This window comes from Lytechinus variegatus, chromosome 9 (assembly GCF_018143015.1).
Source record: "Lytechinus variegatus isolate NC3 chromosome 9, Lvar_3.0, whole genome shotgun sequence".
NCBI classification, from domain to species: Eukaryota; Metazoa; Echinodermata; class Echinoidea; order Temnopleuroida; family Toxopneustidae; genus Lytechinus; species Lytechinus variegatus.
This window is the reverse complement of record NC_054748.1, coordinates 16413729-16439323: the sequence shown is the minus strand read 5'-3', so window position 1 is coordinate 16439323 and position 25595 is coordinate 16413729. Positions and strand designations below refer to the sequence as shown.

Genomic DNA, 25595 nt, shown 5'->3' with positions numbered 1-25595 from the left:
TGTCCCATTAGTTCACCCTCCCCCTATGTAAATGGTGCAAAGATACAACTCATGTAGAGAGCCAACTTGGGCCAAAGTTTCAACTGCCAATATGACAGTGTCCTGTAGGAACACCGAATTCGTTTACAACTCCACCCGCCAGCCCGAGATGACGCAGTATCTTTAATAGTGTCAACTCAGAGCGAAGTAATTTCTAATATGCAGATCTGCCAACCTCTGGGAATGAAAACACTTGTATTCTGTAATAGAAAAAGTGTATTTTCCCCCAAAAGTGTATTTCATAATAAAATGCGTGGTGCACTCACTCACCGCGGTGCACTCACTCACCGCGGCGCTCAAGCTGTATGCAAGCTAAAATGCTCACTGCTCTTGCAGATCAAACAAAACAAAACATTTAAACATGTGTATATATATCTCATCCTGGTTTTAACAAAATGATTAAAAAAAACTCAAGTTACCTGAAATTATATGATGAAATACTCATATTTGTGTAAGTTTTATGAAATAGAGACATATCGAGATGATTTTTTTCAACAAATTACGATTTTGTAAAAAAACAAATTCAACTTTTTTTTACAAAAACGTATATTGTAAAGAAAAAACGTACTGCCGTATTTTGGCTGCAAAAAGATACTACTGTAAATACGCCAAAACGTACTGGTTGGCAGGTCTGAATATGGCGGTCTCTATAGGATCCTTACCTCAAACGGTACCTCACACAGAATCCTATCATCGTTAGTAGTGAGGTACTCCAACCTGTCCCAGGTAAACCAGATATCATGACTCACAAGTCTCCACAGAAGATCAAACACCTGATGCAGAGGAAGAGAGAGAGAAAGAGAGGAAGTGTGGGAGAGAAGGGAAGAAATATGGAAAGAAAATAAGAGAGAGAAAGAGAGAGAATGAGAGAGGCGAGAGAAAGATAGAAACAAAAGCGAGAGAGAAAGCAAGAGACCGGGAGAGAAAGATAGAAATTGAGAAAGGGAAAAAGTGAGAGAGAGGAAGAGAATATAGAAAGAAAGCAAGAGAGAAAGTGAGAGAGAGGGAGAGAAAGATAGAGAGAAACCAAGCAATCAAGAAAGAGAAATTAAGAAAACGATGCCATTAGAAACTGCAAGGTGATTTTAAGTCTGGTGCTTGTGCTGTTCTTGGTGTCGTAAGGTGAGCACAATTCAGATAGCCCTCCATACAGTGTACATTGTAAGTTCATAAAAAATGTTAAAAATCTCCTTATTGATACTAGATCAACACAAAGTAAAACCTGTCCCAAATCCAGTCTTATTTCTACTTTTCTGCTGTGCTAATGTAAAGAACTTGAAAACACCTGGATCAAGCTAGGTAGATTCCATTTAAGTTCAAGGGTGGCATTACTGGTGCACAATAATTGGCCCCTCTATTAATCCAACTGGATCCACACCTGTAATGTGTACACATCCAACTCTTGCCACTGGTGGTGCATCACTTCAAAATTGCTGCTTGAATCACTGCTTCACAATGAACAAACATGGGTATGGTGCCTAACCCTGTGTATACCCGGTGTTCAAAGATGTTGAGTGGAATATTGCATGAAAAAGAATTTCAACTGATTGTGAAAAGAGAAAGTATTGAGAGTCAGTAGTACAAAAAATCTAATGTCACATCCAAACATCTTCTCTTAAATTTTCTTTGAAAAAATACAAAGCATACACTGTAGGTGTAAAATAATTTACAGGAACTCTGGGGTTGATATCAATGAATCTAACAATTTGAAGTGAACTTGTCAGCTTTTCATGATACATGGTCCTTACAAATTAAACGCAACCAGGGGTCCGTTGCAGAAAGAGTTGCGTTTAATCGCAAGTCCCAAATGCGCTCTGTTGATTGGTTGAAAATCAAGTTGCGCATGATTTTTAGAGCTGCCATTGATTGCAACTCTTTCTGCAACGGACCCCTGAACATTAATAGTACATTAATGACAAAGACAGCACAATTTACCAAAGACTTGATTATCAACTGTGACATATCTAAAAAACGTACTGTAAATTAACACAATGAGAACAAAAATGATCTTATTCTGTCGTCTGTCAGACTCCCTGATAGAACCCTTGATGTTGCATAGAGATGGATGCACTAATGACTTAAAAGAAAGAAGCAATTGCAGCATAAACCAAGGAAAAGAAAGACCTAGGCCTGGTTTCTTTCCGCTAGGAAATAAAATCCCTGAAGGTTAAGAGAATGAACCATGGACCTGCTTGGAATGAATGCAAGGAAAGAAAAAGCCTGTCTAAACCTTTGGTATTTCAGGGATATTGAATTATTATTACAGGGCTCGAATTAATCCAAGGCCATGGCCTTAGATGCCCTCAGAAATGGCCTTGATGCCCTTTCAAATATTTGTAGACTTAAAGCCAAAATAACTGCCCTTTTTTGCTGTGGCCTTGGTGCCCTGCGGTAATCCAGTGCATGTGCCCAATTGAAAAGTGCATTTATTATTGATGCCCTTTTTTTGGTGGCCTTGGATGTCCCATAAAGTGAAAACTGTCTGCCCTTTCCCTTAAGTGCCCTTTTAAAAAATGGCCTTGCCCCTTTAAATTCTTAATTCGAGCCCTGTTATTATAACACAATTTACAAAAATACTGTGACTATTATATTCAATTCTGTCTTTTTTTCTTTTTCTCATCAGATTAAGATGATACTTGACTATAAAATGCTACATTGTATTCGTTTAATAAAGTTTAGAGAGGCTTTTTAAAAAGAAAAGAAAGGGGGAATATAAGATAACTGATCTTACTCCGGCTGCTTCATCATCATCAATATTATCATCACCTTCAGGCTGCAGAACACAAAACAGTCATTTCACATGAACATTTAATTTCAATGATTTCTTGCCCCCCCCCCCTCCCCCGCTTGTTGTTGTTTATCACCTCAGGCGGAAAAGTAAACTTCTCATTGTCACAAGACATGATAGCACTGGAGAAAAACAAATAAAAAAACACCTTACATACATTAACAAACGTTGACAGACACAACATTTAAGTTGTTGCTGGAGTGTACAAGTATGGAGGGGGCGGACGCTTAGTGCCCCCCCCCCACAAAAAAATAGAGAGGTAGGGTTGAAGCTTGCTAGAATTTGGAGGGAGAGAAATTATGCCTGTGATGATTGTCTAATAACCGTTTTTTCCATTTTTGTTTTTTCTTAAAAAATACTGACAACTACTTTGAGGTTATTTCTTATCAACATGAACATCTGAATAACTTTTTTATTGTTCCCCTCCCCCCTACCACCCAATTAAAGAAATCCAGTTTAAAAGGCAACTTGTTAAAGAAAACTTTTGCAGGAATATCCTGTACATGCAGGGCAAAAAGAATGAGTGCAATACATAATGCAAATTCAAAAACCTAAAAAATTGCAAGATAGCAACCTCAGAAATTATTATTTTTTTTATTTAAACTTACATGTTCAGCATGCCTCATGGCAAAGAGTCTGAAGTCTACGAAGATATCACCTGGGATAACTTCACTGTCGGGTAGAGAGATAAAAAAACAGAGTGCACACTCAAATCATAGTGTTAAACATAAAATAACACTATAACAGCCACATTGTTTTGACTTACTTGAAGAATCAAGTACAAGTCTCAAATGCCTGTCTCCGATTGGATGAAAATGGAGTTGTGTTTGATTTTCAAAGTTGCATTCAATTACAACTGTTTCAGGAGGGGGCCCATAACTGCAAGTTCTGTTACAGTGGTTAATATTCTTAATCATAAAACAGAAGAGAAAATAACAGAATAAATTTGTTGGTTTTAAAAACATTTTCATCGAATTTAACAGAAGAGGAAATAACAGAATAAATTTGTTGGTTTTAAAAACATTTTCATCGAATTTAACAGAAGAGGAAATAACAGGATAATTTGGGTGATGTTACATACAGTACATTGAGTCAACAGCAAAATAAATCACATGGTTTATTGTAATGGTATGGTATGCAGTGAAACCTAGCACCATCTACAAAGGACCTGAATTATTCCATACCCTGCGGCTTGTCGCCAATCTCTGAAGAACCAAACAGAGGAAGGAAATCCACAAGTACAAATATTATTATTATTTATTCGGCAAATAATATTCAAAAATACATTTCAGTGTAAACAATACAAAATAAGAAATACCAACCAATGGAACGCCAGGGACAGAAAAGTTAACTTAACTACTGTGGCATAAAGCCTCCTGTCCCAATTCCAATGGTTGATTAATAACTTAACAATAATAAAATACTCATAATTGTAAAGGGGTGCGGCATGCGATTAATGAAATATATAAATAAATTTAGTTACTTCTAACTGAAAATGAGTGGAAATGACGGGAAAGGGGAATTAAGCTGAATGAAGGTGACCAAGAGAAAGGAAAGGAGAGAGTGGGCGAGAGAGAGGAGGGGGGGGGATAAGGAAAAGAAAAGGTGAAACAGGCAAAGGAATTGTGAATGTACCCAAAATGGTACAATAATACCTAAAATAAGACTAACTTCTAAGGAATCAAACACTATTGGGATTGAACACTTAACAACTTGCTTAAATCGGGCGCTGGCAATTTGTCATTCCAGGCAATGCCTCTGCAGGACAAGCCACAGAACAAGGGCTATTTCATCCAAATATCAATTTTTATTTGTGCTCTTTTCTTGGCTTACATACTTTTCTTTGAGTTCTTTGACGATCCATTCCATTCTTGTAGCTTTCTGTTGATGTGTGAGACCATCAAAGCTCTGAAGTTTCTTGTTATCAATTCCAGTCATACCTGTAGTTAAAAAAAGCACACACCATATTCACCATTACACTACCGGTACACATTACATTGTTTTTGTTCGTTTTAAGTCATTACCCCAGCGAAATGATCTCAGTATACTCTGTGTGTCTGCCACAAGGTCGATAAGCTGCTACAAGTATGGTAGTAGATCGTATTACCAAACACTTTTCATGAATTCAATCATATCAGACACATTTTCTCATACAATTCACCAAACTTTCACCATAAATACACAAATACCTACAAAATATAAATATATGAAAATTTTACCGAAATCATTTTTCTTTTTCTACAATATCAGCTTCCAATCGTACCCCCTTTCGCAAGTGAAATATTTTGGTCCCTTGAAAAAGGTATCATATTACTGAAAGTTCAGAAAACAACAAAATTACTGATGAGCTATTTTGACCATATTTTGTTATTTTTAGAATATCAAGACTTTGAAAATGTGTTTTGACCTTTTTTCATCATCTTTCTATTCAACTTTCAAGTTCTCTTTGGAAGGATGTTGCAAAATTTTGAGGGTATGAAATCATTTTCTGATGCCTACGATGCGCATGTTCGGTAATACAAGGCCGGTCGGTAATACAATCACTCACTATACTATGTACTACATGTACAACAACATGCTAGTACAGGTACACATTATATTGCCCTATTTTATAAAAAGAAGTGACATAACAGTTTTTAATGTGTTTAAATGTTTCAAATTAGAAAAATTTATTAGGGCAAAGTTTTACTGGAAAACACAGTATAATCCTGGGTTGATAAAGATTATGGCTCAATAATCATCATGCTATTCTAAGGACTGAGCCATTGGTAGATGTCAATCTATTTATGCCAGAACTATGTACATGTAACTCGTCTACCCCCTACAAACTCTCAGTGAGTCAGTCCAGTGTATATGATACATGTATCTCTCTCTCTCTCTCTTCCAAATCAGACTCGTTTCGTTCCTTTATATTCAGTTCACAATACACTTTTCATTCATGATTCTGAACATGAATAACTGAAGTCCTCTTTCATTATGATTTACGCTTTCCAAAAAGAACAGAAGGCTCAATATCATTTAAAAGTTAAAGGACAAGTCCACCCCAACAAAAACTTGATTTAAATAAAAAGAGAAAAATTCAACAAGCATTTAACACTGAAAATTTCATCAAAATCGGATGTGAAATAAGAAAGTTATGGCATTTTAAAGTTCCGCTTCATTTCACAAAACAGTTATATGCACATCTCGGACGGTATGCAAATGAGGGACTGATGACATCACTCACTCACTATCTCTTTTTTATTTTATTATAATTTATTTTCTCGTCATTGTTATGTGAAATGAAGTTTCATTCCTCCCTGAACACATGGAATTCCATTATTTTAACATTTTGTGCTTCAGACATGGAGGTCCTAATCGTCAAATTCTTAAAAATTGAAATATTGAATAATTCAAACAATAAAAAACAAAAGAAATAGTGAGTGATATCATCGACTCTCTCATTTGGATGGAACTGGCTCGTTCATATAACTATTTTGTTGAAAATAAGCGAAACTTTGAAATGTCATAACTTTCTTATTATAAATCCGATTTTGATGAAATTTTTCAGCAATGTGCTTGTCTGATTTTTCTCTTTTGTTTCAAATCAACATTTTTCTGAGGTGGACTCGACCTTTAAAAAGTTTAAAAACATGTGTTTTAATTAAACTATTACCGTTGGCGTTACTGTAACTGTTAATTTAGAGTTATAGACATTGCTATTTATGAATTATGCTAACTACTTCTATGACGATACTCAGCAGGATCCATAAGTCAGGATCATGTAGTGCTAAGCCTATCTTGGGTGCTCATCTGACTGCAGTGCATACTACTTGTTGGTGCTTATTATCCTTATAAAACATTGTGCTGTTTCAGTGTTTGTGCAAGTAAAAAGCTATTCCTTGGTTTAGATGTAACTATAACTATAACTCACTTTGTAAAAGCATCTTCATATTTGTTCCGCCTAACAGATCCATGAGGACGTTTTTCAGCAGCATGTCATACTTATTGAGCCTGAGATTAACCCAGGCTGTGAAACCGTTCATTCGCGTTCGGAGCGACATGTTGGCAATGCTCCACCGGACGACTCCTCAACACGGTCCCGGGCACGAGCGGGGGAGAAACGTACGTTTAGCCGCTACTGTAACCGTGTCAAAAGTCTCTCGTATCCGCAAACGGCCGAGCATTTATGATCCGATTCTTTCGAACAAACACCGCAGTACATGGTCGGACATTATTTCAGATAAATCCATTGATTCAACAGTTATCATTCGAAATTCTTCACCTCAACATAAGAGTAAAACGGTCTTTGGTTAGTAGTAGTAAGTGTCGAAAGCAGACACATGCAAATCGTATATCAATTTGATGCCATGGAAAATGTCAACAAATTGAACTGGGCATGCGCAATTAGGATTGAGAGGCCGAGCTGGGGGTGGGGCATGGACAGGTGTATGGTGTACTGTACATTCAAAGTATGAATAAAAATGCAAATTTTAGGGCCTAGACTTTGCCAGATAATTGATATATTGCCCATATACTGTCTTCGGCTTTTTATAGTTTATTTTGATGATGACATGACATCACATTTCTTTCTGAAATTCCTTTTTTTTTCTCTCGCTCGCTATGACTTTTCCGAATCGTATATGAAAAAATGGGATCGACAAACAAAATAGGGGCCGAAAAACGGTTTTGAAAGTGGGGGGGGGGGGGGGGGCCGGGGGTGGGCTGACCATGCAAATTCACAATCAGATGGTCATTTTACGTTTTTGCAAATGCGGTTTGGAAGACCCCCCCCCCCCCCACCCGGATCCGCGGCCCCTGTATTATTATAGAGGTAACGTATAATTGTTTTCTGTTGTTGTTATAGCTCATTGTATATATGTTGTGCTTATGTTGTATTTCTATTCTTCTTCTGTTTCTCAGTTGTTTTTTTTATGATGATCCTTCAATGTCACGATTCTATATCAATAAATTTTGAATTGAATGGAATTATATGGTAGGTTTATGGCTATATAATCAACATTACAATGCAAGCAATAATCTGCGACTATTTCCAAGCACGCATGCCCTTCACGTTCTTATCAAATTTTACTAAAGCATTTGTTCGTAATAATCGTTCTTCAGATAGCTCTCGACATTATGATTAGGCCTAGCTATACTAATTATTTACTGACATTATGTCTTCTTTTTTACTTCCTGTTATCGTATTGTTTATCATATTGTTCATGTGTTTTTGTCAGTATTTTGATAAAATTGCCCCCTCCCCCCAAAAAAAAAAATCCTGCAAAATATTGCAATATTGTTATACCGATGTTTTATTACTTCTCTATAAATAACATAAATAAATGACGTCGTCTCCTTTGGTGCACACACTGTAAAAACTGTGGTGTTATAACAGACATCAGTTGGTGTTGATAGAGCACCACACCCTGAGGTGTTAAAATTAAGAGATTGAACATAACACCAAAGAGCGTAAACTTTATGTAACAACCAAAGGTGTTGTAATAACACCAACAATTTAACACCGGTGTAAAATAACTGGTGTGGTCCTGTAAATACACTGCGGTTAACACCACAGTTTTTGCTGTGCAGTAAAAATCATTCGATGATTTAAACAACCGTACGACTTTAGGCTACTGTTTAAACGTCTAAAAATTGTAATAAAAAACACGAGTTTATGCTTTGATATTTAAAAGTCAAGTCCACCCCAGGAAAATGCGGACTTGAATAAATAGAGAAAAATCAAACTAGCATGCAGAGTGCTGAACATTTCATCGACATCGGATGTCAAATAATGTTATTACATTTTAAAGTTTCGCTTATTTTTCACCGTAACAGTGATATGCACAACGAGGTGAGTCAGTCGATGATGTTCATCACTCAATATTTCTTTTGTTTTTTATTGTTTGAATTACACAATATTTTTTTTATAGATTTGACAATATGGACCAACTTGACTGAACTATATTGTATTAAACAATACCAATACCACATGTTCGGGGAGGAATTAATCATTGTATCACTTGACTATGAGGAGAACTGAATTTCATATAATAAGATACAAAATAAATAGTGAGCGGATGACGTCATAGTCTCCTCATTTGAATACCAGCCAGGATGTGCATACAACTGTGAAATTAAGCGAAAGTTTAAAATAAGTCATAACTTTAGTCTTATTTTACATCCGATTTTGATGAAATTTTCAGCGTTATGCTTGTTGGAATCTTTTTATTCAAATCAACTTTTTGTTGGGGTGGACTTGACCTTCAATTCTCAATATATTTTAAGCATAGTTGTTAAAGCAGTTAAACAACTACTGCTGGGTTCATATATTAAACAGTGTTGGATAAAATTATTCTAAACATTATTTTCACTCTGTAAAAAGGAAAAATTTGTGTTATATGTGATATCAATCAAAGCAATCGACTATTTTTTTTTTGTTTTGACAGTTGAACTATATAGGCCTATGACTAATAAGATGAGTTATGAGAATATAATTCGAACTGATAGTGGCTGATCCATGCCTATATAGGGGCACATCCGACCAGTCAACCCCCCCCCCCCCCTCCACTTGAGAGGCACCATCAATATTTTGAATGGGAATATGTAAACAAAAGGATCTCGATTTGGCTTGTCAAATCTTTCCTGGAGAAAAAAATTCCCCCCTAGCCTTGTAAAATTCTGGTTCCACCCCTAATATGAATTAACATTCGGAAGAGCACAAATAGACACGGAGTCGTATGCCCCCTACTTAATTGAGCAATATTTGATATGTTACAGTATTGAATGCGATAACTCACTTCCCGAGGAATGAAAGAAAGTCCAAGGCTGCATTTTATTGAGTAAGTGCATTATTTTCAAGTTAGTAGCTTCCGAATATAGTCAAACTTCCGGTAATGATGGAAGGGCGAAAAAAATGTTCTTATGATTCGAATCAATTGTGGTTTTAATTTGTGTGGCAACAATCGAGAACATTTCAAGTAAGGATATTTTTGTTTACTTTCTACAAACATGACAAAGTTTGTTTAGTTATATTCATTCTATCTACCTTGTATGTGCAGTTTTGTGTTCTTTGTTGTTGGTGATCCTTTTATGTCCGTTCTTGTATTTTTCTTTAGCTTTGTCTTATTCCTTCTTGTCTTCTTGTTAAATCGCGAACTCGTCCACTGACCACATGGTCTACCTTCATTTAGTCAAATGCCATTCCGTCCATCAACATTTACGTCTAACAACCATTTGTTCCAATAACCATTTGGTCCAATTAGCACCACGTCTAATCACCATTTCGTCTATTACCATTTCCTTTAATAACCAGTTGGTCTAATATCCATTTTTCATTCGTTTTGCACAATAAATACTTTAGTTTAATTATACCAAAAGGTATATGGACTAAACGGCTATTAGACCAAGTGGTAATTAGACGGAATGGCATTATATTAAATGAACTTAGACCATGTGATGAGTAGTAGACGAACCGGCGATAGACCAAATGGTAGTAGACGAGTTGGCAATTGGACGAATGGGCACGAATTGGACGTAAACCTGCTTGTTCTTAATCATATGTTGCTCATGCCTTCATCTTGTGACGTTTTATTATTCCATGTTCTTGTAACGTTTTGTTTCGCGTGTCCCTTAAATTCTTGTCATATCTTGTTATTATCCAGCCTGCCTTGTTTGTGAATTGTCTTTTATTTGGGAAAATATAGAGAATATTGTAAAAGGCTGACCAATATATCTTAAAGACTTTTATAATTATTTTTGCATTTAAACGAAGATATGATGAAAGAATTTTTTTTTAATTTTTACTATGCATTAATATGTATCTAAAAGTTTACTGAAGGGAACCCTCATTAATGAGCTTTGCTTACATTTTTATTTCATTATTCTGTATCATAGTTCGCTTTATGCCATGCAATAATGTTTAAAATTAGAAATGAAATAAATTTGTTATTATTCAACAATCGAAGGACGTTTAATAGGCGTGCTATTCGCTATGTTTGCAGGAAATCGATATCTATTTCTTAGATAGAAATCTCGAGTCGTGTTTTTTATCATTTGTGTACACTCCAGGCATGCATTTAAAAAATGTCAAAGCATTTTTTTATCATTACATAGCAACGAACTTTAAATTGCCAGTCCTTCCTCTTACTTCTCTTTTTTTATATTTGGCTAGAATGAATGCTAAACATATCAAATGCAACTTAATAATTCAACACTCGGTAAAAAACGAGTTCAGGGAATAGTTGTAAGCTAACGTCAAGATCAATAATTATTTCGAAACTATTCAAAAGAAGTATTTTTGTAATATAACCTTTATTTTCAAGGTTTTGTATTTTTGTTATTCTGCAGAATCGTTAATTCACAAATGTATTGATTTTTTTCCACAAAAGCAGTATAAGGGAGAAAAAAGAACTAGCAAAACGTGTTCAGATCAAGTTCTTTAAATGCGATCAGCAGAAAAAAAAGAACGTTGAAAATTTAATAGAAGTTAGTGTATAGGTTTTTTTCACGGAAAGCATATGATACAGAAGTTGAGTCAATATTCAATTTTCATACTTTTCACCATAGAAAGATTTCATTTCTTTGCCATCAGTATTGATTTTTGAAGTTTGAGCATCCGTGCCATTGAAACATACCCTATTTTTTTAATGCTTCAAAAATATATTTTCCTCTCTTTTTTGCTGATAACAAAGAAATTATATTTTTACCAGTCTCTCATATTCTTTCTAATCAATATTATGGCGGGAATATCGACCTTTCTGTCGGGCAAGGACTAAACTTTTGAATATGCTACGCGCGTCTTAATTCAATTTCTTGGTATTTTTGTTATCATCATATAAAACGCTGTTGAATGATGATACCCAGTTCCCTTCCAGAGAAAGAAGTTGTTTTTTCAGTTTCACTCATTCTGTGATAAGTTAAGCAGTAAGTTTTCTTTTGCTTCCCAGTCAGGGGCGGATTTCAAAAAGAGAGGGAAATATTTTTCCGATTAAAATATGACAAGCAAAAAAAAAATAAAGATAAAAGGTCCTCGCTTTCAAAGGAAAAAAGGCTCGCTTTCAAAGGAAAAAAGGCGCACTTCGGTAAAAATGACATATTAACATTATCCGTGGAGCGTTGTAGCTCGGTGGATTAGTCTTCAGACTTTGAAACAGAGGGTCGTGGGGTCGAATCCCAGCCATGGCGTAATTTCCTTCGGCAAGAAATTTATCCACATTGTGCCCACCTCGACCCAGGTGAGGTGAATGGGTACCCGGTAGGATTTATTCCTTGAACGCTTTAAGCGCCTATTAATATGGCGGCTCATCAGCTACAGCCGGGGTAATGATACCAAGTATCATAGCGCAGTTGAGTACATGCATATAAAAACTGCGCTATATAAATGGACATTATGGCTCTCAAAGGGTGTGGGCCACGATCCCGATATACCCTTGGATCCGCCAGTGCTTCTAGTTAACCTACACACAAAAAATGAGAACTTGCATGTGTTAGTAATCACACTCAAATGTCCAAGTATTTTTGACACTATAGTGACACACATGGATGAGTGTTTTCACTCAATGAAGTTACTTTGAAAACGCACCTAATGGAGTATTTTTTATTTGACACTATAGTGACATACCAAATGAGTTTATTTAATTAACTCAATTAATTGAGTAACTTAACTAAATGTTTTGAGTGCATTGCATAAGCTCATCTAGTGAGTAACGCTTACAAACTCAGAGAGTCAGTAAGTTAACGTTGCACAAACTCATCACAAGCAAGTTCTACTCACATCATTGCATCAAATCACTCAAACCAATACATTGCATTACTCACATCAGTGCATCACATTACTCAAACTGTGTACATGACTGACATAGTAATGGGAAATCCATGGGATCAACATTGGTTTTTTGCTTTACATGAATATCACCAAGATGCAATACATATGGATTTTTTATGCTGAGAAAAAAATGAACAATATTTTTGTGGTATTTCCATTCGTTGGTCAGTGGTGCTCACAGTGTCATTTGCTCATTGAATTTCAACATATTCAATACATGCAGAGATTGGTTTGATTTCTGAGTTTAGAAAAGAGGTTTAATATTCATGAACATGAAAATATGGCAAACAGAACAATTAAGAAAGGCATCAACAGTGTATAAATGCTCTACTGGCATCATTCATTTTCAATTTCTCTACCATGGCTCTTCCATGTGAAATCTTTTCTTACAAACAAACCAATAACAAAAACATGATCTAAAATGAAAACTGATGTTAAATAATTACCAAACATGGAGCTCCAACATAATTTATCACATTATCAACATAACACTTTTAACTGAGTTATATTACATGAATGTAATGCTATCACACCAGTATCTTATTCATCCTTATATCACTATTCTCTGTCAAAATTTATATTAGTTTTTCAGTATCACTATATTATATATATATATTTATACAGGGTGGCCCAGAAAAAAACGGTCTAACATACTTGCACTATCCTGATGCAATATAAAATGATACCAAGTGATAGAGAATTTTCTGAGAAGAAAAATGATACCAAATTTGTCTTATTTGATTGAATACATTTCATTCTAGAGATGTTAACATTGAGCTATGTAATATCATCAATTTTCCAATATCTTAAACTTCAACTTCAAACAAAAGCCACTGCCACAGTAGACTAGGAATTGGGGAACAATAATTAATATAACAAGTTGCATAATGCTCATTTGTTGCAGATTGTATTGTTCTCTAATCCCTAGACTTCTCGGGCAGTGGCTTTCTTTGATGTTAGTTTTAGAAATTGACAAATTGTTGATCTTACATTGCTTCACGTCAACATCTCTAAAATGAAAAGTACTCACCCAATTAGGACAATTTTGGTATGATTTTTTTTCTAAGAAAACTTTATATCACTTGATATCATTTAATCTTGAATCGAGATAGTGCAAGTATATTAGGGCGTTTTTCTGGGCCACCCTGTATATATAAAGATTATGTTGAATCTTTGCATACTTAAGGCAAACAGGAAACATGTGTTATATATGTACAGGTGTATTACCATATACAATACATTCATTGAAAATGCAAAACACTGATTGTATTTTATAGTAAAACACTCATAACTGAAAGACAATGTTTAAAGGAAAGCTAAACCAAATATACAAGGTGTCTCAAAAGAAAGAACTGATTAAGAATGAAATTCAACCAACTTTGAGAAAAAATTGTCAAGAAATGTAAAAGCTGTCAATGACCATGAATAATGTTCTTCTTGATTAAGTTGAATCAAATTTTCCCTACAAAACAAGTTCTTCAATGGTTCTTCAACATCTTTTCTTCAATAAAATATCATGATTTTCCACAAAAAAATGATGATGTAACAAATTATTATGGCATTAAGAAGACACTTTTTCTTTAAAAGATGCCATTATCATTATGTTTTGACATTATCACCACATAGTTTAAATAACATGTTGAAGCTTTAAATATTAAAGAAAAGCATGCAAACGAGTGTCCTATATGTACAGTTGTATGACGTTATCCAATTTACATTCTTACAATAATGCAACGATTGACAGCAACTTTTAGAGTAACTTCACACAGAAATGATTTGGTTAAACTCTTTAAGGAGAAGGGTCATAATTCTCCCAATAGTAACACCAATTAGCATCAGAATATTGCTGATCTCCCCATACATTTCAAACAAATGTACTCTTCTAGAGTATGTTGGTATTCTGTTCATATGTTATAAATATTAGAATACAACAAAAACTTGAATCTACCTCAAATCCTGACTTTTCCGTTCTTAATTCTTCCATCACAGCAATAGATTACAGCGTACAAAGAGAAGAACTTTCAGTAACATTGGGAAACTTTCCACATTGAAATCAAACAAGAAACACTGTATTACAATTTTTCATTTGTAATTGCCAGGCAATGAAACGAAAGCAAAAACAAAAATTTTAACCTTAGAATACCAACAAACAAATTTAGGCAAAAGGTCATTATTACTCTGTCAACATTATCAGTAACAAAAAGACCATTACAGATTTGTGCAAAATAGCTTTTCATCAAGGATCTATGAGAAAAAAAAATCAACTTGTTACAAAAATACAAGATAGTTGTTTAAAACTAAGATGGGGTAAAGTGGTCTTGTGAAAAAAAAACAGAAATCATGTGGCACTTTATAATTCGGTTCCTTTTACAGAAGGCTATAGCAAAATGGTTAATTCTATTATTTAACAGAAATTTTTATTTGGAGTAACTGCAAGGGTTATTCCTCAGTGTTGCTTTATGTTCACTTTTGAAAGAATGTCAGCAATTTATTACATTTACTCCCAGTATGAGTAAGATATGCATTGATTGTTCTGTTTGATTAAGAATAAGTATAGTTGAAAGTTAGATTGGGCTGTTCCCATGAAGCATTCTCTGCACAATAAATCTACATAACTTCAAGGGTAAAAGTCTTGTATGAAACTTAATTATTTCAGTTTGGCAAGTTCATTCAGAAGGGAATGCGTACAGCGCGGAAGTTTCTCTTTTCTTTTGATGTCAAAAAGCTTGACTTCCATGAATGTAAAGGTGTTCTGTGCCTGCTTGGGGTATTCAAGGTCATACACAAAATATGCGACAAGAAGAAGGCACCATATTTCGGGTATGTATTCAGAAGATGCTATTTTGACACCTTCGCAGAAGATGTTGTAGTCTCCACGGGTGACTCTGATATGAGGATGAACTTTTGACTTGCCTCTCTTGAAGGTGTCCTTCTTTGATTCTTCTGTCTCTGGGGGAGTGTCTTTGTTTGCTTCACTTTCAACCTAAGATGCAAGCACACAGCATACAACTAAATGACACTGCTTATGTACACATAGTGACCATTACAATGCAATTGGTGCAAATGAGATATGCTTCCCTAAATTGGTTAGAGAAAAGAACGATGTTCCCAATAAAACAGACATTGTAAATATTTTGTTGCCAAGCATCTAGGACAGGGTAACAAATTACAATTGCTTATGCGTTTACTTTACAACAGTTCCCATGTAGATTCATTGTCAGCCTGTATGTACGAGGAAAACTGCAACGCAAAAAATCTCATCAGATTCCACATTTGAGAAGCGGTCTGTTTGATATTGGTGACTGACAAGAACTTTGATGGACGGTTTACCTTGTCACTCCCTTTATACTTAAATGTAGTTAGAACAGCATTAATGTCAGAAATATCTAGGATTTTCTGATCCTTCAGATTTGTAAGTATTTTTTGCAACAACCAAGGGCACACACCTTCCAAGAGGTCATGGGCAGGGTCAGGGGGTAATCCATCTATGACATGAAAGTATTGAAGTTCATTAAGGGGAGATTTCCCTTTGACTCCATAAACAGATATTAGGCTTTTGTCATCTGCTACTAGATCCGCTTGTCGATCATACCCTTCAATGCATCTTTCTTTTACTTTAGATAGCTGACTTGGTGTGTGATTATTCTTAAGAATAATTCTTGTGCACATACATTGCCGACAGAAGCGATTTGCAACAAAATTCTCAACAAATCCACCAATGGCATGGGCAGCAAGATTGTCACATGCTACAAAGCTTAAAGTCCCTCTGACTGTGAGAGAGGAACCATTGATATTCACACTGATGCCATCTTTTTCTAATATCTTTAGATCACGAATAACTGGTTTCAGAATACAACCATACCCATATTTTTTTACAAGTTCACTTCTGCATAAACATGCAAGCTGTATGACTTGAAGTGTAGAGCGGAAGCAGCTATCTAGGTTTCCTAAGACATAGTAAAATGCACTTATTTTCACAGGCCTTGATCCTAATGGATTAGTGATCTGGAAATCGTCATGATATAAAATTATCTGAATGGTTGGATCATTTGTCTGGAATAAAGGGTTTTCTTTGTAAAGTGATCCATCACAAAAGTCTGTCAAAACAAAATGGTTTCCTTCTTGAGGGCCATACTTGAAATTCAGTACATGAGCCAAAACATCATTATGCTTAAGAAGGCACTGAAGTGAATCAATAATTGGTACATACTGCAATGTATCATTTGAATTGATATTTAGTTTATGAGTTTGAGGCTCAACCAAACCGAGACTACATCGAAAGTACTTCAATTGTTCATGCTCTGATGACAATGCTGACAGATGATGTAGTACATCACTTGATATATTGAACTGGTCAAGCTCATGTGGATGATGTGCTAATAGTTCTTGGAATTTTGATGTAAGGTGATGTTCATGAATGCGCCACAATTCAGAAATTTCCCGGAGAATAGCATTTGCAGTTGATAAAGGCAATTTATGCTTTTCTCTAAGAGACAATATAAGCAGAGCTACTGATCTTTCAACATCAACAGGTTCATCATCAATAGAATCACAGTGCAAATCAGTTGGAACTTGTCCAGTTTCAGGGAGAGGTTCTGAATTTTTGTCATGTGCTTCTGTTGACACTTCATGTACATCTACAGATGAAGCGAACTCCTCTTTATGGTGCCGATTGAGGTGAGTGATATATGAAGAAAATACCTTATAAGATCTCTGACAACCTTGGATTCCACAAACAAGGAAGAAATCTGGTTCATGACTATGAATACTGCGAATATGGTTCACAAGTTTCCGTAAGCGGACACCCTGATAGAGACATCTTGGGCACTGATACATCTAAAAACAGTGTCAAATTCATGAATGCATCTTGGACACAACAGACTGCATTGTTACCTGGAAGAAAAAATATCAATCAAACAGCTAAAGTTAACTGCACTCAGTTAAAATAATATCTTCACCTAAACAGCCAGGTGCATCTAGACAATTACATATAGCCCCATGCATTTACCGGTGGACCTAAAACTCTAGACTCACAGTTTGATAAATGATTGGAGAGTTGTCTTGTACCATAGCAGTGTACATGCAGCAACATTTAAAGGGGAAATTTACCCTGAAGAAAACTTTGTTGTAAAAATAGCAGAAAAAATAGTACAAATTATTGGTGAAGATTTGAGGAAAATCCGTTTAAGTATAAGAAAGTTATTAGAGTTCAAAGTTTTTGGATTTGTGACATCATAAACGAGCTGCTGCCCCATGTGTTTGTAATATAAAATGCATGAATTTCAATTTTTTTATGGTTCATAATGACTTAATTATGTTTTCTATTCATGATCGGGTGTGAAATGATTTGTCTATTGATATACAAAAGGTACAGTGAAAACCATTTTCAATTTTCTGATAAAATTACATTTCATTAATTTTTACCATTCGCTATGTAGGAATGCTGCTCGCATATGACGTCACAAATCAAATAATTGAAATTCTAATAACTTTTTAATTATTTGATGAATTTTTCTCAAACCTTCGGCAATATTTTTTATTATTTTTTCTGCTATTTTCACAATAAACTTTTTGTCAGGGTGAACTTCCCCTTTAAGGGTAATTCCACCCCTAAACAAATAAAACTTATCAATAAACAGTGCAAACAGAACTTATTAATTACCGGTACACCTCTTTCATCTCAACCTGCCTGAGGCTGAGCACTAGAAGTTTGCTAGTCACAGAGCCAAACCGACTAAACCCCTTTCACAAACCCAATTATGTGGATAATATTCGCATAATTTGGTGGTAAAATCGGAGCGGGACCAGAGTTATCTGCATTATTTCGATGCTGCAATTATATCTGCATAATAGCAGCATCGGGACCAGATTTTGACTTTGTGAACGCATTTCCAAAGTACCGGTAATGCGGATAATTGCCATGGTGCGGTCACAAAAGATCACCCTTTTCCAACACAACCCCATCTCAAAATATCAGCCTTCACGTAGTCTTCGCTCATCATCTGATGCTCTATTGCTCCAGACACCCAGAACAAAACACAAATGGGGGGACCATGCATTCTCTGTTATAGGACCAAAGCTATAGAATCAACTGCCTATCCAATTACGCCAAATTTCATCAACACAAACATTCAAGTCCCAGTTGAAAACTTATTTAATCTCCCATTAACAGTTTAATATTTTGTTTATTCAGGGGAATTCAAATTCTATTCTTGTTTGTTTTCTATTGCTGTTATGTTTTGTGTTCATTTTCCTTGAAGCGCCATGAGCACCAAAAGGTGGACCTGTGCGCTATATAAGTAGCCACCATTATTATTTTTATTATTATTATTAGAGGGGGCGTGTGCAGTTGCCATGACAATTACTTGCCTTTTTCAGGTCGGGCGCTTGTAAAAAAATAGTGCAATTATTTTTTGGAGTTTGTGAATGCAATTTTCATTAAATTATCTGCATTACTCTTAGTCTTAGGCGGATAATTGGAGGATGGGTTTGTGAAAGGGGTATTATTAGCACAATAAGCAGGCTAGTTGACAAGTCTCATTCAATGAGAGTGAGACTCACAAATTTTTGCCCTTTCTACATCTGAGAATATGAGGAAATGCAAGGTGATGTGTGTGTGAGCAATGTGTATGCAAATGTCACATTGCTCACACAAACATCACCTTGCATTTCCTCATATTCACAGACATGTAGGGTAGATTGTGGTCACAATAACTTGGAAATAAAATTGTGAAACAGACATTATGCACTTAGGCTTTCCACTATTATATGGATGAATCTATCATGAGGGAGTATCCCGACATAGAGGCACAGACTGGAACCTTTAAAAAAGTCCTGTCATGATACCTCTCCTAATTCTTTCAAAATTCATAACAAAAAATGGCCGATTGAGACTGGGATCAAACTATAGAGAACTTTTCGTTTTTTGAGGTTCCAGTCTGTGCTTCCAGTCTGTGCCTAGATCATAGATGTCAGGATACTGCCACATGATTGACCTTAATCCACATAATTGTGGAAGAGCACAATTTATGTTTTCACACTTTCATTTCCAAGTTATTGTGACCACAATCTACATGTACCCTAGTCCCGTGAGTATGAGTAAACGCACGGTGAGCCCTAGCTGGGCTCCCTGGGTTAACATCTTGGCAGTGGTCAGTTCCCCCATGTCTGTGCGGTCTCCCAATCCCAAGTCTGCGCACCCGCGTATCTGCGCAATTCTACTAAAAGATACACAACAAGCACAAACTTTACACATGCAATAGCCAATACTAGGTATGAAAAAATCTGACTCAAAATGAAGGAAAAATATTGAATTCAGGGCATTTCATGTGACAGCCTCAAAATGCTGCCTTTGTCATCAAAATCCCTGAATCGTGTGCAAAGTGAATGAGTGCGCAGACATGGGCCTGGGGTACCATTTTTTTTTTCAATCTGAAAATGACTTCCCAAGGTTCCAAGAAAATCCTACATTCTTTCAAATCTTTATGAGATATACAATTTGGCACACTAACTTATTATGATGTCATGGATGTAAGGAACATTATCGACTGAAAGATTTTGTGAAATAAGAAGTAATACATGTTAAATCTTAACTCAAAGTGTTAGGTGCGCAGACTTGGGCCACCATCATATCATATTGGGTCGTAGCCAGAGAACCAGTCCATGCCATGGCATCAACTCACGGAGTTCCGGCCCGCCCACTAGCTATCGGTACGCGGGAGGGAGCTCCCTGGCCTGGGTTAGGCATCACGTATCATGCCGGATTCAAGGCTCAAGCTAATGAAGCTATATTTTTATCTATAAAGCAAACACACAGTTTTTGGTGGGGGTGCATATGGAACACTTTCCCAAACAAATAAAAAGAACACGTAAAACTCACCCCAAAAAAGCCCAAAACTTCTGTAACGGGTAGGCCTTTAAATCTTCTCATACACCGTCCACATGTTCGCAGCCGATCGATACCCGCAGAGCGACCTCCATCCACCGGCCTGGCGCCTGGGTAGCTCCATCCACATGGCCTGGCTGGCCTGAAGATTGTACTCGTGATCTGAGTAGCCGTACCGGACGCAATATGTGAAATTACTCATATCCAATAAAATTACTCGTAAAGACTTTCATGAGACCCCGAGACTGCCGTGGTTAACTCATCTACTGAATTACAGTATTACTCAGCAATTCTCACTTCACTCGATTGTTAGTGTTTTTACCCGTTCATCCACCAAGCCGTACCAAATTGAAAAGAAACTCACTTTGCACATTTGTTTAACGTGCTTATCGCGTAGGGATACTCAAGAAAAAAATAAAAACGAGTACCAGTATACTGGAAGAGCGGATGTAACTTTTAACAGAAACACAGATTCTGAAGTAAAAATACGTAATATTCGAATAAAAGGCACTCGGTTCCATGAGTAGCCGTGAGTAGCAAACGATTTTACTCATGGAAACTAGTTCTTGTTTTTTGTGTGTAGTTAAAGTACTTTAGTGCTTACAGTCTTCATTCAGTTCTGGTTAATCTAATGTTCATTCATTTTTAAAGTTTTAATATATACTCAAATGAGAGAAAAAAGTATGTGTTATAGTACAAGCGATCTAACTTTTCTTTTGTATCAAATTTTAAATCAAAGGGGTACTCCGGGCTGAAAATAATTACATCTGAATAAAAAGAGTAAAATTCATCAAGCAAAATGTTGAAAATTTCATTAAAATCGGATAACAAATGACGAAGTTATTGACCTTTAAATTTTAGCAATATTTTGTGAAAACAGTTAATATGTGCGTACCTTGATAAATATTCACGATGGGCTGATGATGTCATGTCCCCATTTTCTTCTTTCTTATTTCATTACACGAAATCATAATCATAATATCATGATATCCCTTGTAGCAAAGTATTTTTTTAACAAGTGCCCCCAATAGTTACCAAGAATGCGTATAGCATTTTCATTAATTTGAATGCAAGAAAAAAAGAGCACTGTCAATTAGATACCTTGCTCACGAATAAACGAGCATTGTCGATTAAATGTCTTATGCCAGGCTGACACTAAAATCGTGGCAAGTCGTGTCATTTTGGGGCACGAACTGTGAGGCTCCCGCACTGTTTACGACTTGTTCACGCACAGTTCACGACGAGTTCACGAATAGTTCACGAATGCATGCCCGTCAGTGTCCACATTAACACACGAACTGGCACGACGAGTTCACGCAGTTTGCGCATAGTTTACGCACTTCCCGCATTGGCATGACGAGTTTGTGCAATCCGAATGGTGTCGTGCTGAACTATTCGTGAACTCGACCTGTTCGTGAACTATTCGAGTTAGTCGTGGCATGGCGCGCACTGCCACGCACTGGCACGCATCCTCCCACATCGTCCCGAGTTCACGAACAGTTTGCGCATAGTACACGACCCGGTCGCTAAATTTTGTCGTGACCAAAATTTTGAACATTTCAAAATTCTCGTCCCGACATGGCACGCAGTCACGGCGTGTTTACGCACACTTCACGCCAGTTCACGACTAGTTTGCGCATTGGCACGACTTGAGTCGTGCCAATGCGTGACACAAAATCGTGCAAGTGTCAGGCTGGCTTTACTCACATAGGTGCCGCGGCTGGGGATCGAACCCCAGACTTTCCATGTATAGTCAGGCGCCTTAGACCACTCGGCCACGGCACTTGCAGTTGCAGCAGCGTATACTTTAGGCATCAAATCAGTCATCACTACATTAAAAAATCTTAATGGAAAAAAATTGAGTAAATACAATTTCAAATATTCATGAGGACATGCAAAGAACTGTTTTAACACACATATGGAAATTAATTACATAACTTTGTATTTCTTTGTCCGATTTCGGTTAAATATTTGATTTTACTTTTATCTGATTTTACTTTGTCTTTTCAAATCACATTATTTTCAGCTTGGAATCGGAGTATACCTACAAGCTTTCTTGATTTAAAAGATTTGGTCACAGGTGTCCGTATTACATGCACATTTCTTTCTGTTTCTGCTGAAACCACCTTTTAAAAAAAAAATCAGAATAAAATCTTTGCTAAAAGTTTTCTGACAAACATTTAAGTAAAAAAAAAATCCTCCAAGTGCATTTACATGGACCCCCCATCAACCTTGAGAGAAAAATACAGAAAAACCGAAATTTCTTAAAGGGGAAGTTCACCCTGAAGAAAACTTTCTTGTAAAAATAGCAGAAAAAATAGTAAAAAATATTGGTGAAGGTTTGAGGAAAATCCGTTAAAGAGTAAGAAAGTTATTAGAGTTCAAAGTTTTGGATTTGTGACGTCATAAACGAGCAGCTGTCCCATGTGTTATGTAATATAAAATGCATAAATTTCAAATTCTGTATGGTTCCTGATGACTAAATTTTGTTTTCTATTCATGATCGGGTGTGAAACGATTTGTCTATTGATATACAAAAGTTACAGTGAAAACCATTTACAATTTTCTGAGAAAATGACATTTCATTGATTTTTTACCATTCGCTATGTAGGAATGCTGCTCGCATATGACGTCACAAATCAAATAATTGAAATTCTAATAACTTTTTGATTATTTGATGAATTTTTCCCAAACCTTCGGCAATATTTTTCATTAATTTTTCTGCTATTTTTACAATAAACTTTTTGTCAGGGTGAACTTCCCCTTTAAAAAGTGAGAATAGAGAATCGATAAGCGATCACCCGTTTATTTAAAGTAAAAACGTGAATAAGTATGCACTGTTTGAGGTAGGTCGCTTCCTCGAGGAATCGTCTTGATTGACTAAAGTTCAGACGGAGGGATATTAAAATAAGCATCACCGGAGGGTGACATCAAATAACTCCTGTAGAGAATGGATAATCCTTTCATAGTGTTTATGGATTACAGCCTGTCTCTTCACCTTGCTCACGGTGAGTTGGTTCTGCGTGTGTGGGTAGGGGAGGGTGCACATGCGCGCGCGTGTATTGTGCGTGGGTGAGGTTCATGCGTAAGACGGATTTTCAAAAGAAGGATATTACAAAAAAAGTTAAGTTAAACTGTTCGTAAGTTTCGAATGACTTTGTAGCAGCAATCCTTTCTGTTCTAAATGATTTACTTCATTCATATCATGATGGGCAGCATATTAATTAGAATATTTTGTTCCAGTCGTGCATAAAGTGATGGGTAATGAACTGTGCGAACAGTTTATAAAACCCCATCTTGGAACCACCACTGTATATAAGATGATGTTGGAGGTGCAGATGGCTTGGAGAACTGCTTTCCACATTCAATAGCGCAACAGTCCTTCTGGTGTAGCCTGTATCTCATTGCGTTTTAACAATTTTGAAGTTTATACATCGATATAAAGCTAAGCCTACGCAGGTAAGTTGGCATTTTACTCTAGTTACGATAAATATCTGAAATACGATGTTTTCAGCGTTTAAACTTGTATAATCGATGCTAGGATTTGGTATTAATTCTACTGAACACTCTTTAGTTTTTATCTCCATTCAAACGGACAGTGGTGATATATTTTTAAATTGGTATCTTGACAATAATTCAAATTTTTATTGATCTTATTTGATTCTTGTTTTTTTTTACTTTACAAACTATGCATACAAAATTGAATTCCATGAACATTGCAAATGATTTAGTGATTATCTAATATTCTTGCGGGATTATTGCTGAAAGATAAATTATATTTTGTTTGACTAATGATGGGGCGCAATTGTCACTGCAATACCAATTATATAAGTAAAACAACTTAAAAAATATAGTCAGCAAGGTACAACTGATCGGACTAGTGGTATCTTATTTTAAAGGAAGAAATGACTACGTAGTTCCAAAACAGTTCGCACAGTATATGACTTGACGATTGACTTACGAACAGCCGTATGGCATATTTCTCATTCCATTTAATTTATTGATTCTGCAACTTTTTCAAATACAGAACAACAAAGAAAATACATAGTACATAACAAAACATTTAACAATAAAACATGTGAACATGAATGTATTTTCAATAAAAAAAATCAGAAGGTTGTAGGGGTAGCCACTATAAGCATAGCCAGTCAGTGTGGCAACCTTGGAAAACCATTACAAATTATATATATTTAATAATTTATTTTAATGTGAGATTAAAAGTGCAGATGCAGAATGGGGGGGGGGGGGGCTGAGAAAGGAACGAGCGCTTGGTCTTACAATATATTCGGATTTTGATGCGTGTTTCGTTCTGTTTCGAAAAGTATATACGTTGTAGCCGACAAAGACAGAGAAAACATGTAGGTCTTTCCATGAAATTCGGACACAAATGGTGACATTTCAGCATAACTGGAGCGTTGTGGCCCAGTGGATTAGTCTTCGGACTTTGAAACAGAGGGTCGCGGGTTCGAATCCCAGCCATGGCGTAATTTCCTTCAGCAAGTAACTGATCCACAATGTACTGCACGCAACCCAAGTGAGGTAAATGGGTACCGGTAGGAAGTAATTCCTTAAAAAGCTGCGTGCGCTATGAACGCCTAGCTTAGCCGGGTAATATAGGAGCGCCTTGAGCACCTAACAAGGTGGATATGTGCGCAATATAAATACCCTATATTATATTATTATAACTCAATATACTTATTGTTTGTAGGCTTTACATTATTTGTATTGAGAGTTTAAGACCATACATTTTACTCGAACTTTTTGGCCATTTAGCTTAACTTTTCATTAAGTTATTAAGCAAAACAGTGTATAACGCTGGACACCATGTCCGTGTAGCATAGGGATATTTACATTTGTTCCTAAAAGTCAAATAGTTGCAGTTAAACTGACCAAAACCTGAAACAATATGTACATTTACTTGTTAAGTCAGGTAGCTAAATACCTCAGATATAGTTTAAAAATGTTAAAGTATTCACAGTGTCTATATGTAGCATAGGGAAATGTATCATTTGGTGGACACTGAATAGCATATAGTGACAAGTTTTAAATTTTACTTTGCAAATTGCACTATATGCAAA

The 25595-nt window shown here is 36.0% G+C and overlaps 2 protein-coding genes across 4 annotated transcripts in view; both read right to left on the bottom strand.

Moving 5' to 3' along the window:
* LOC121421087 overlaps positions 1-7155 on the bottom strand; it is a 43984-nt gene extending 36829 nt beyond the window's left edge. For 2 of the 3 annotated variants that reach the window (XM_041615700.1, XM_041615702.1), the window contains exons 1-4: positions 6741-7155; positions 4665-4767; positions 3436-3499; positions 702-812 (exon numbers count right to left, since the gene is read on the bottom strand). In XM_041615700.1, the coding sequence (XP_041471634.1) occupies positions 702-812; positions 3436-3499; positions 4665-4767; positions 6741-6870 (408 nt within the window). In that variant the 5' untranslated portion in view covers positions 6871-7155. The remainder of the gene's footprint in view (positions 1-701; positions 813-3435; positions 3500-4664; positions 4768-6740) is intronic. The other variant, XM_041615701.1, reaches the window with a different exon arrangement.
* An 8666-nt stretch (positions 7156-15821) lies between these two features.
* LOC121421848 lies at positions 15822-21094 on the bottom strand. Its single transcript, XM_041616649.1, has 2 exons — positions 20512-21094; positions 15822-17525 (listed from the first exon to the last, which is right to left on the bottom strand). The coding sequence occupies exon 2, from the start codon at positions 17466-17468 to the stop codon at positions 15822-15824; it is 1647 nt and encodes a 548-aa protein (XP_041472583.1). The 5' UTR covers positions 17469-17525; positions 20512-21094.
* Positions 21095-25595: the final 4501 nt, after the last annotated feature.

Excerpts from the sequence above, each read along its gene's own strand:
- LOC121421848 (XM_041616649.1), bottom strand. The coding sequence starts at position 17,468 with ATGTATCAGTGCCCAAGATGTCTCTATCAGGGTGTCCGCTTACGGAAA.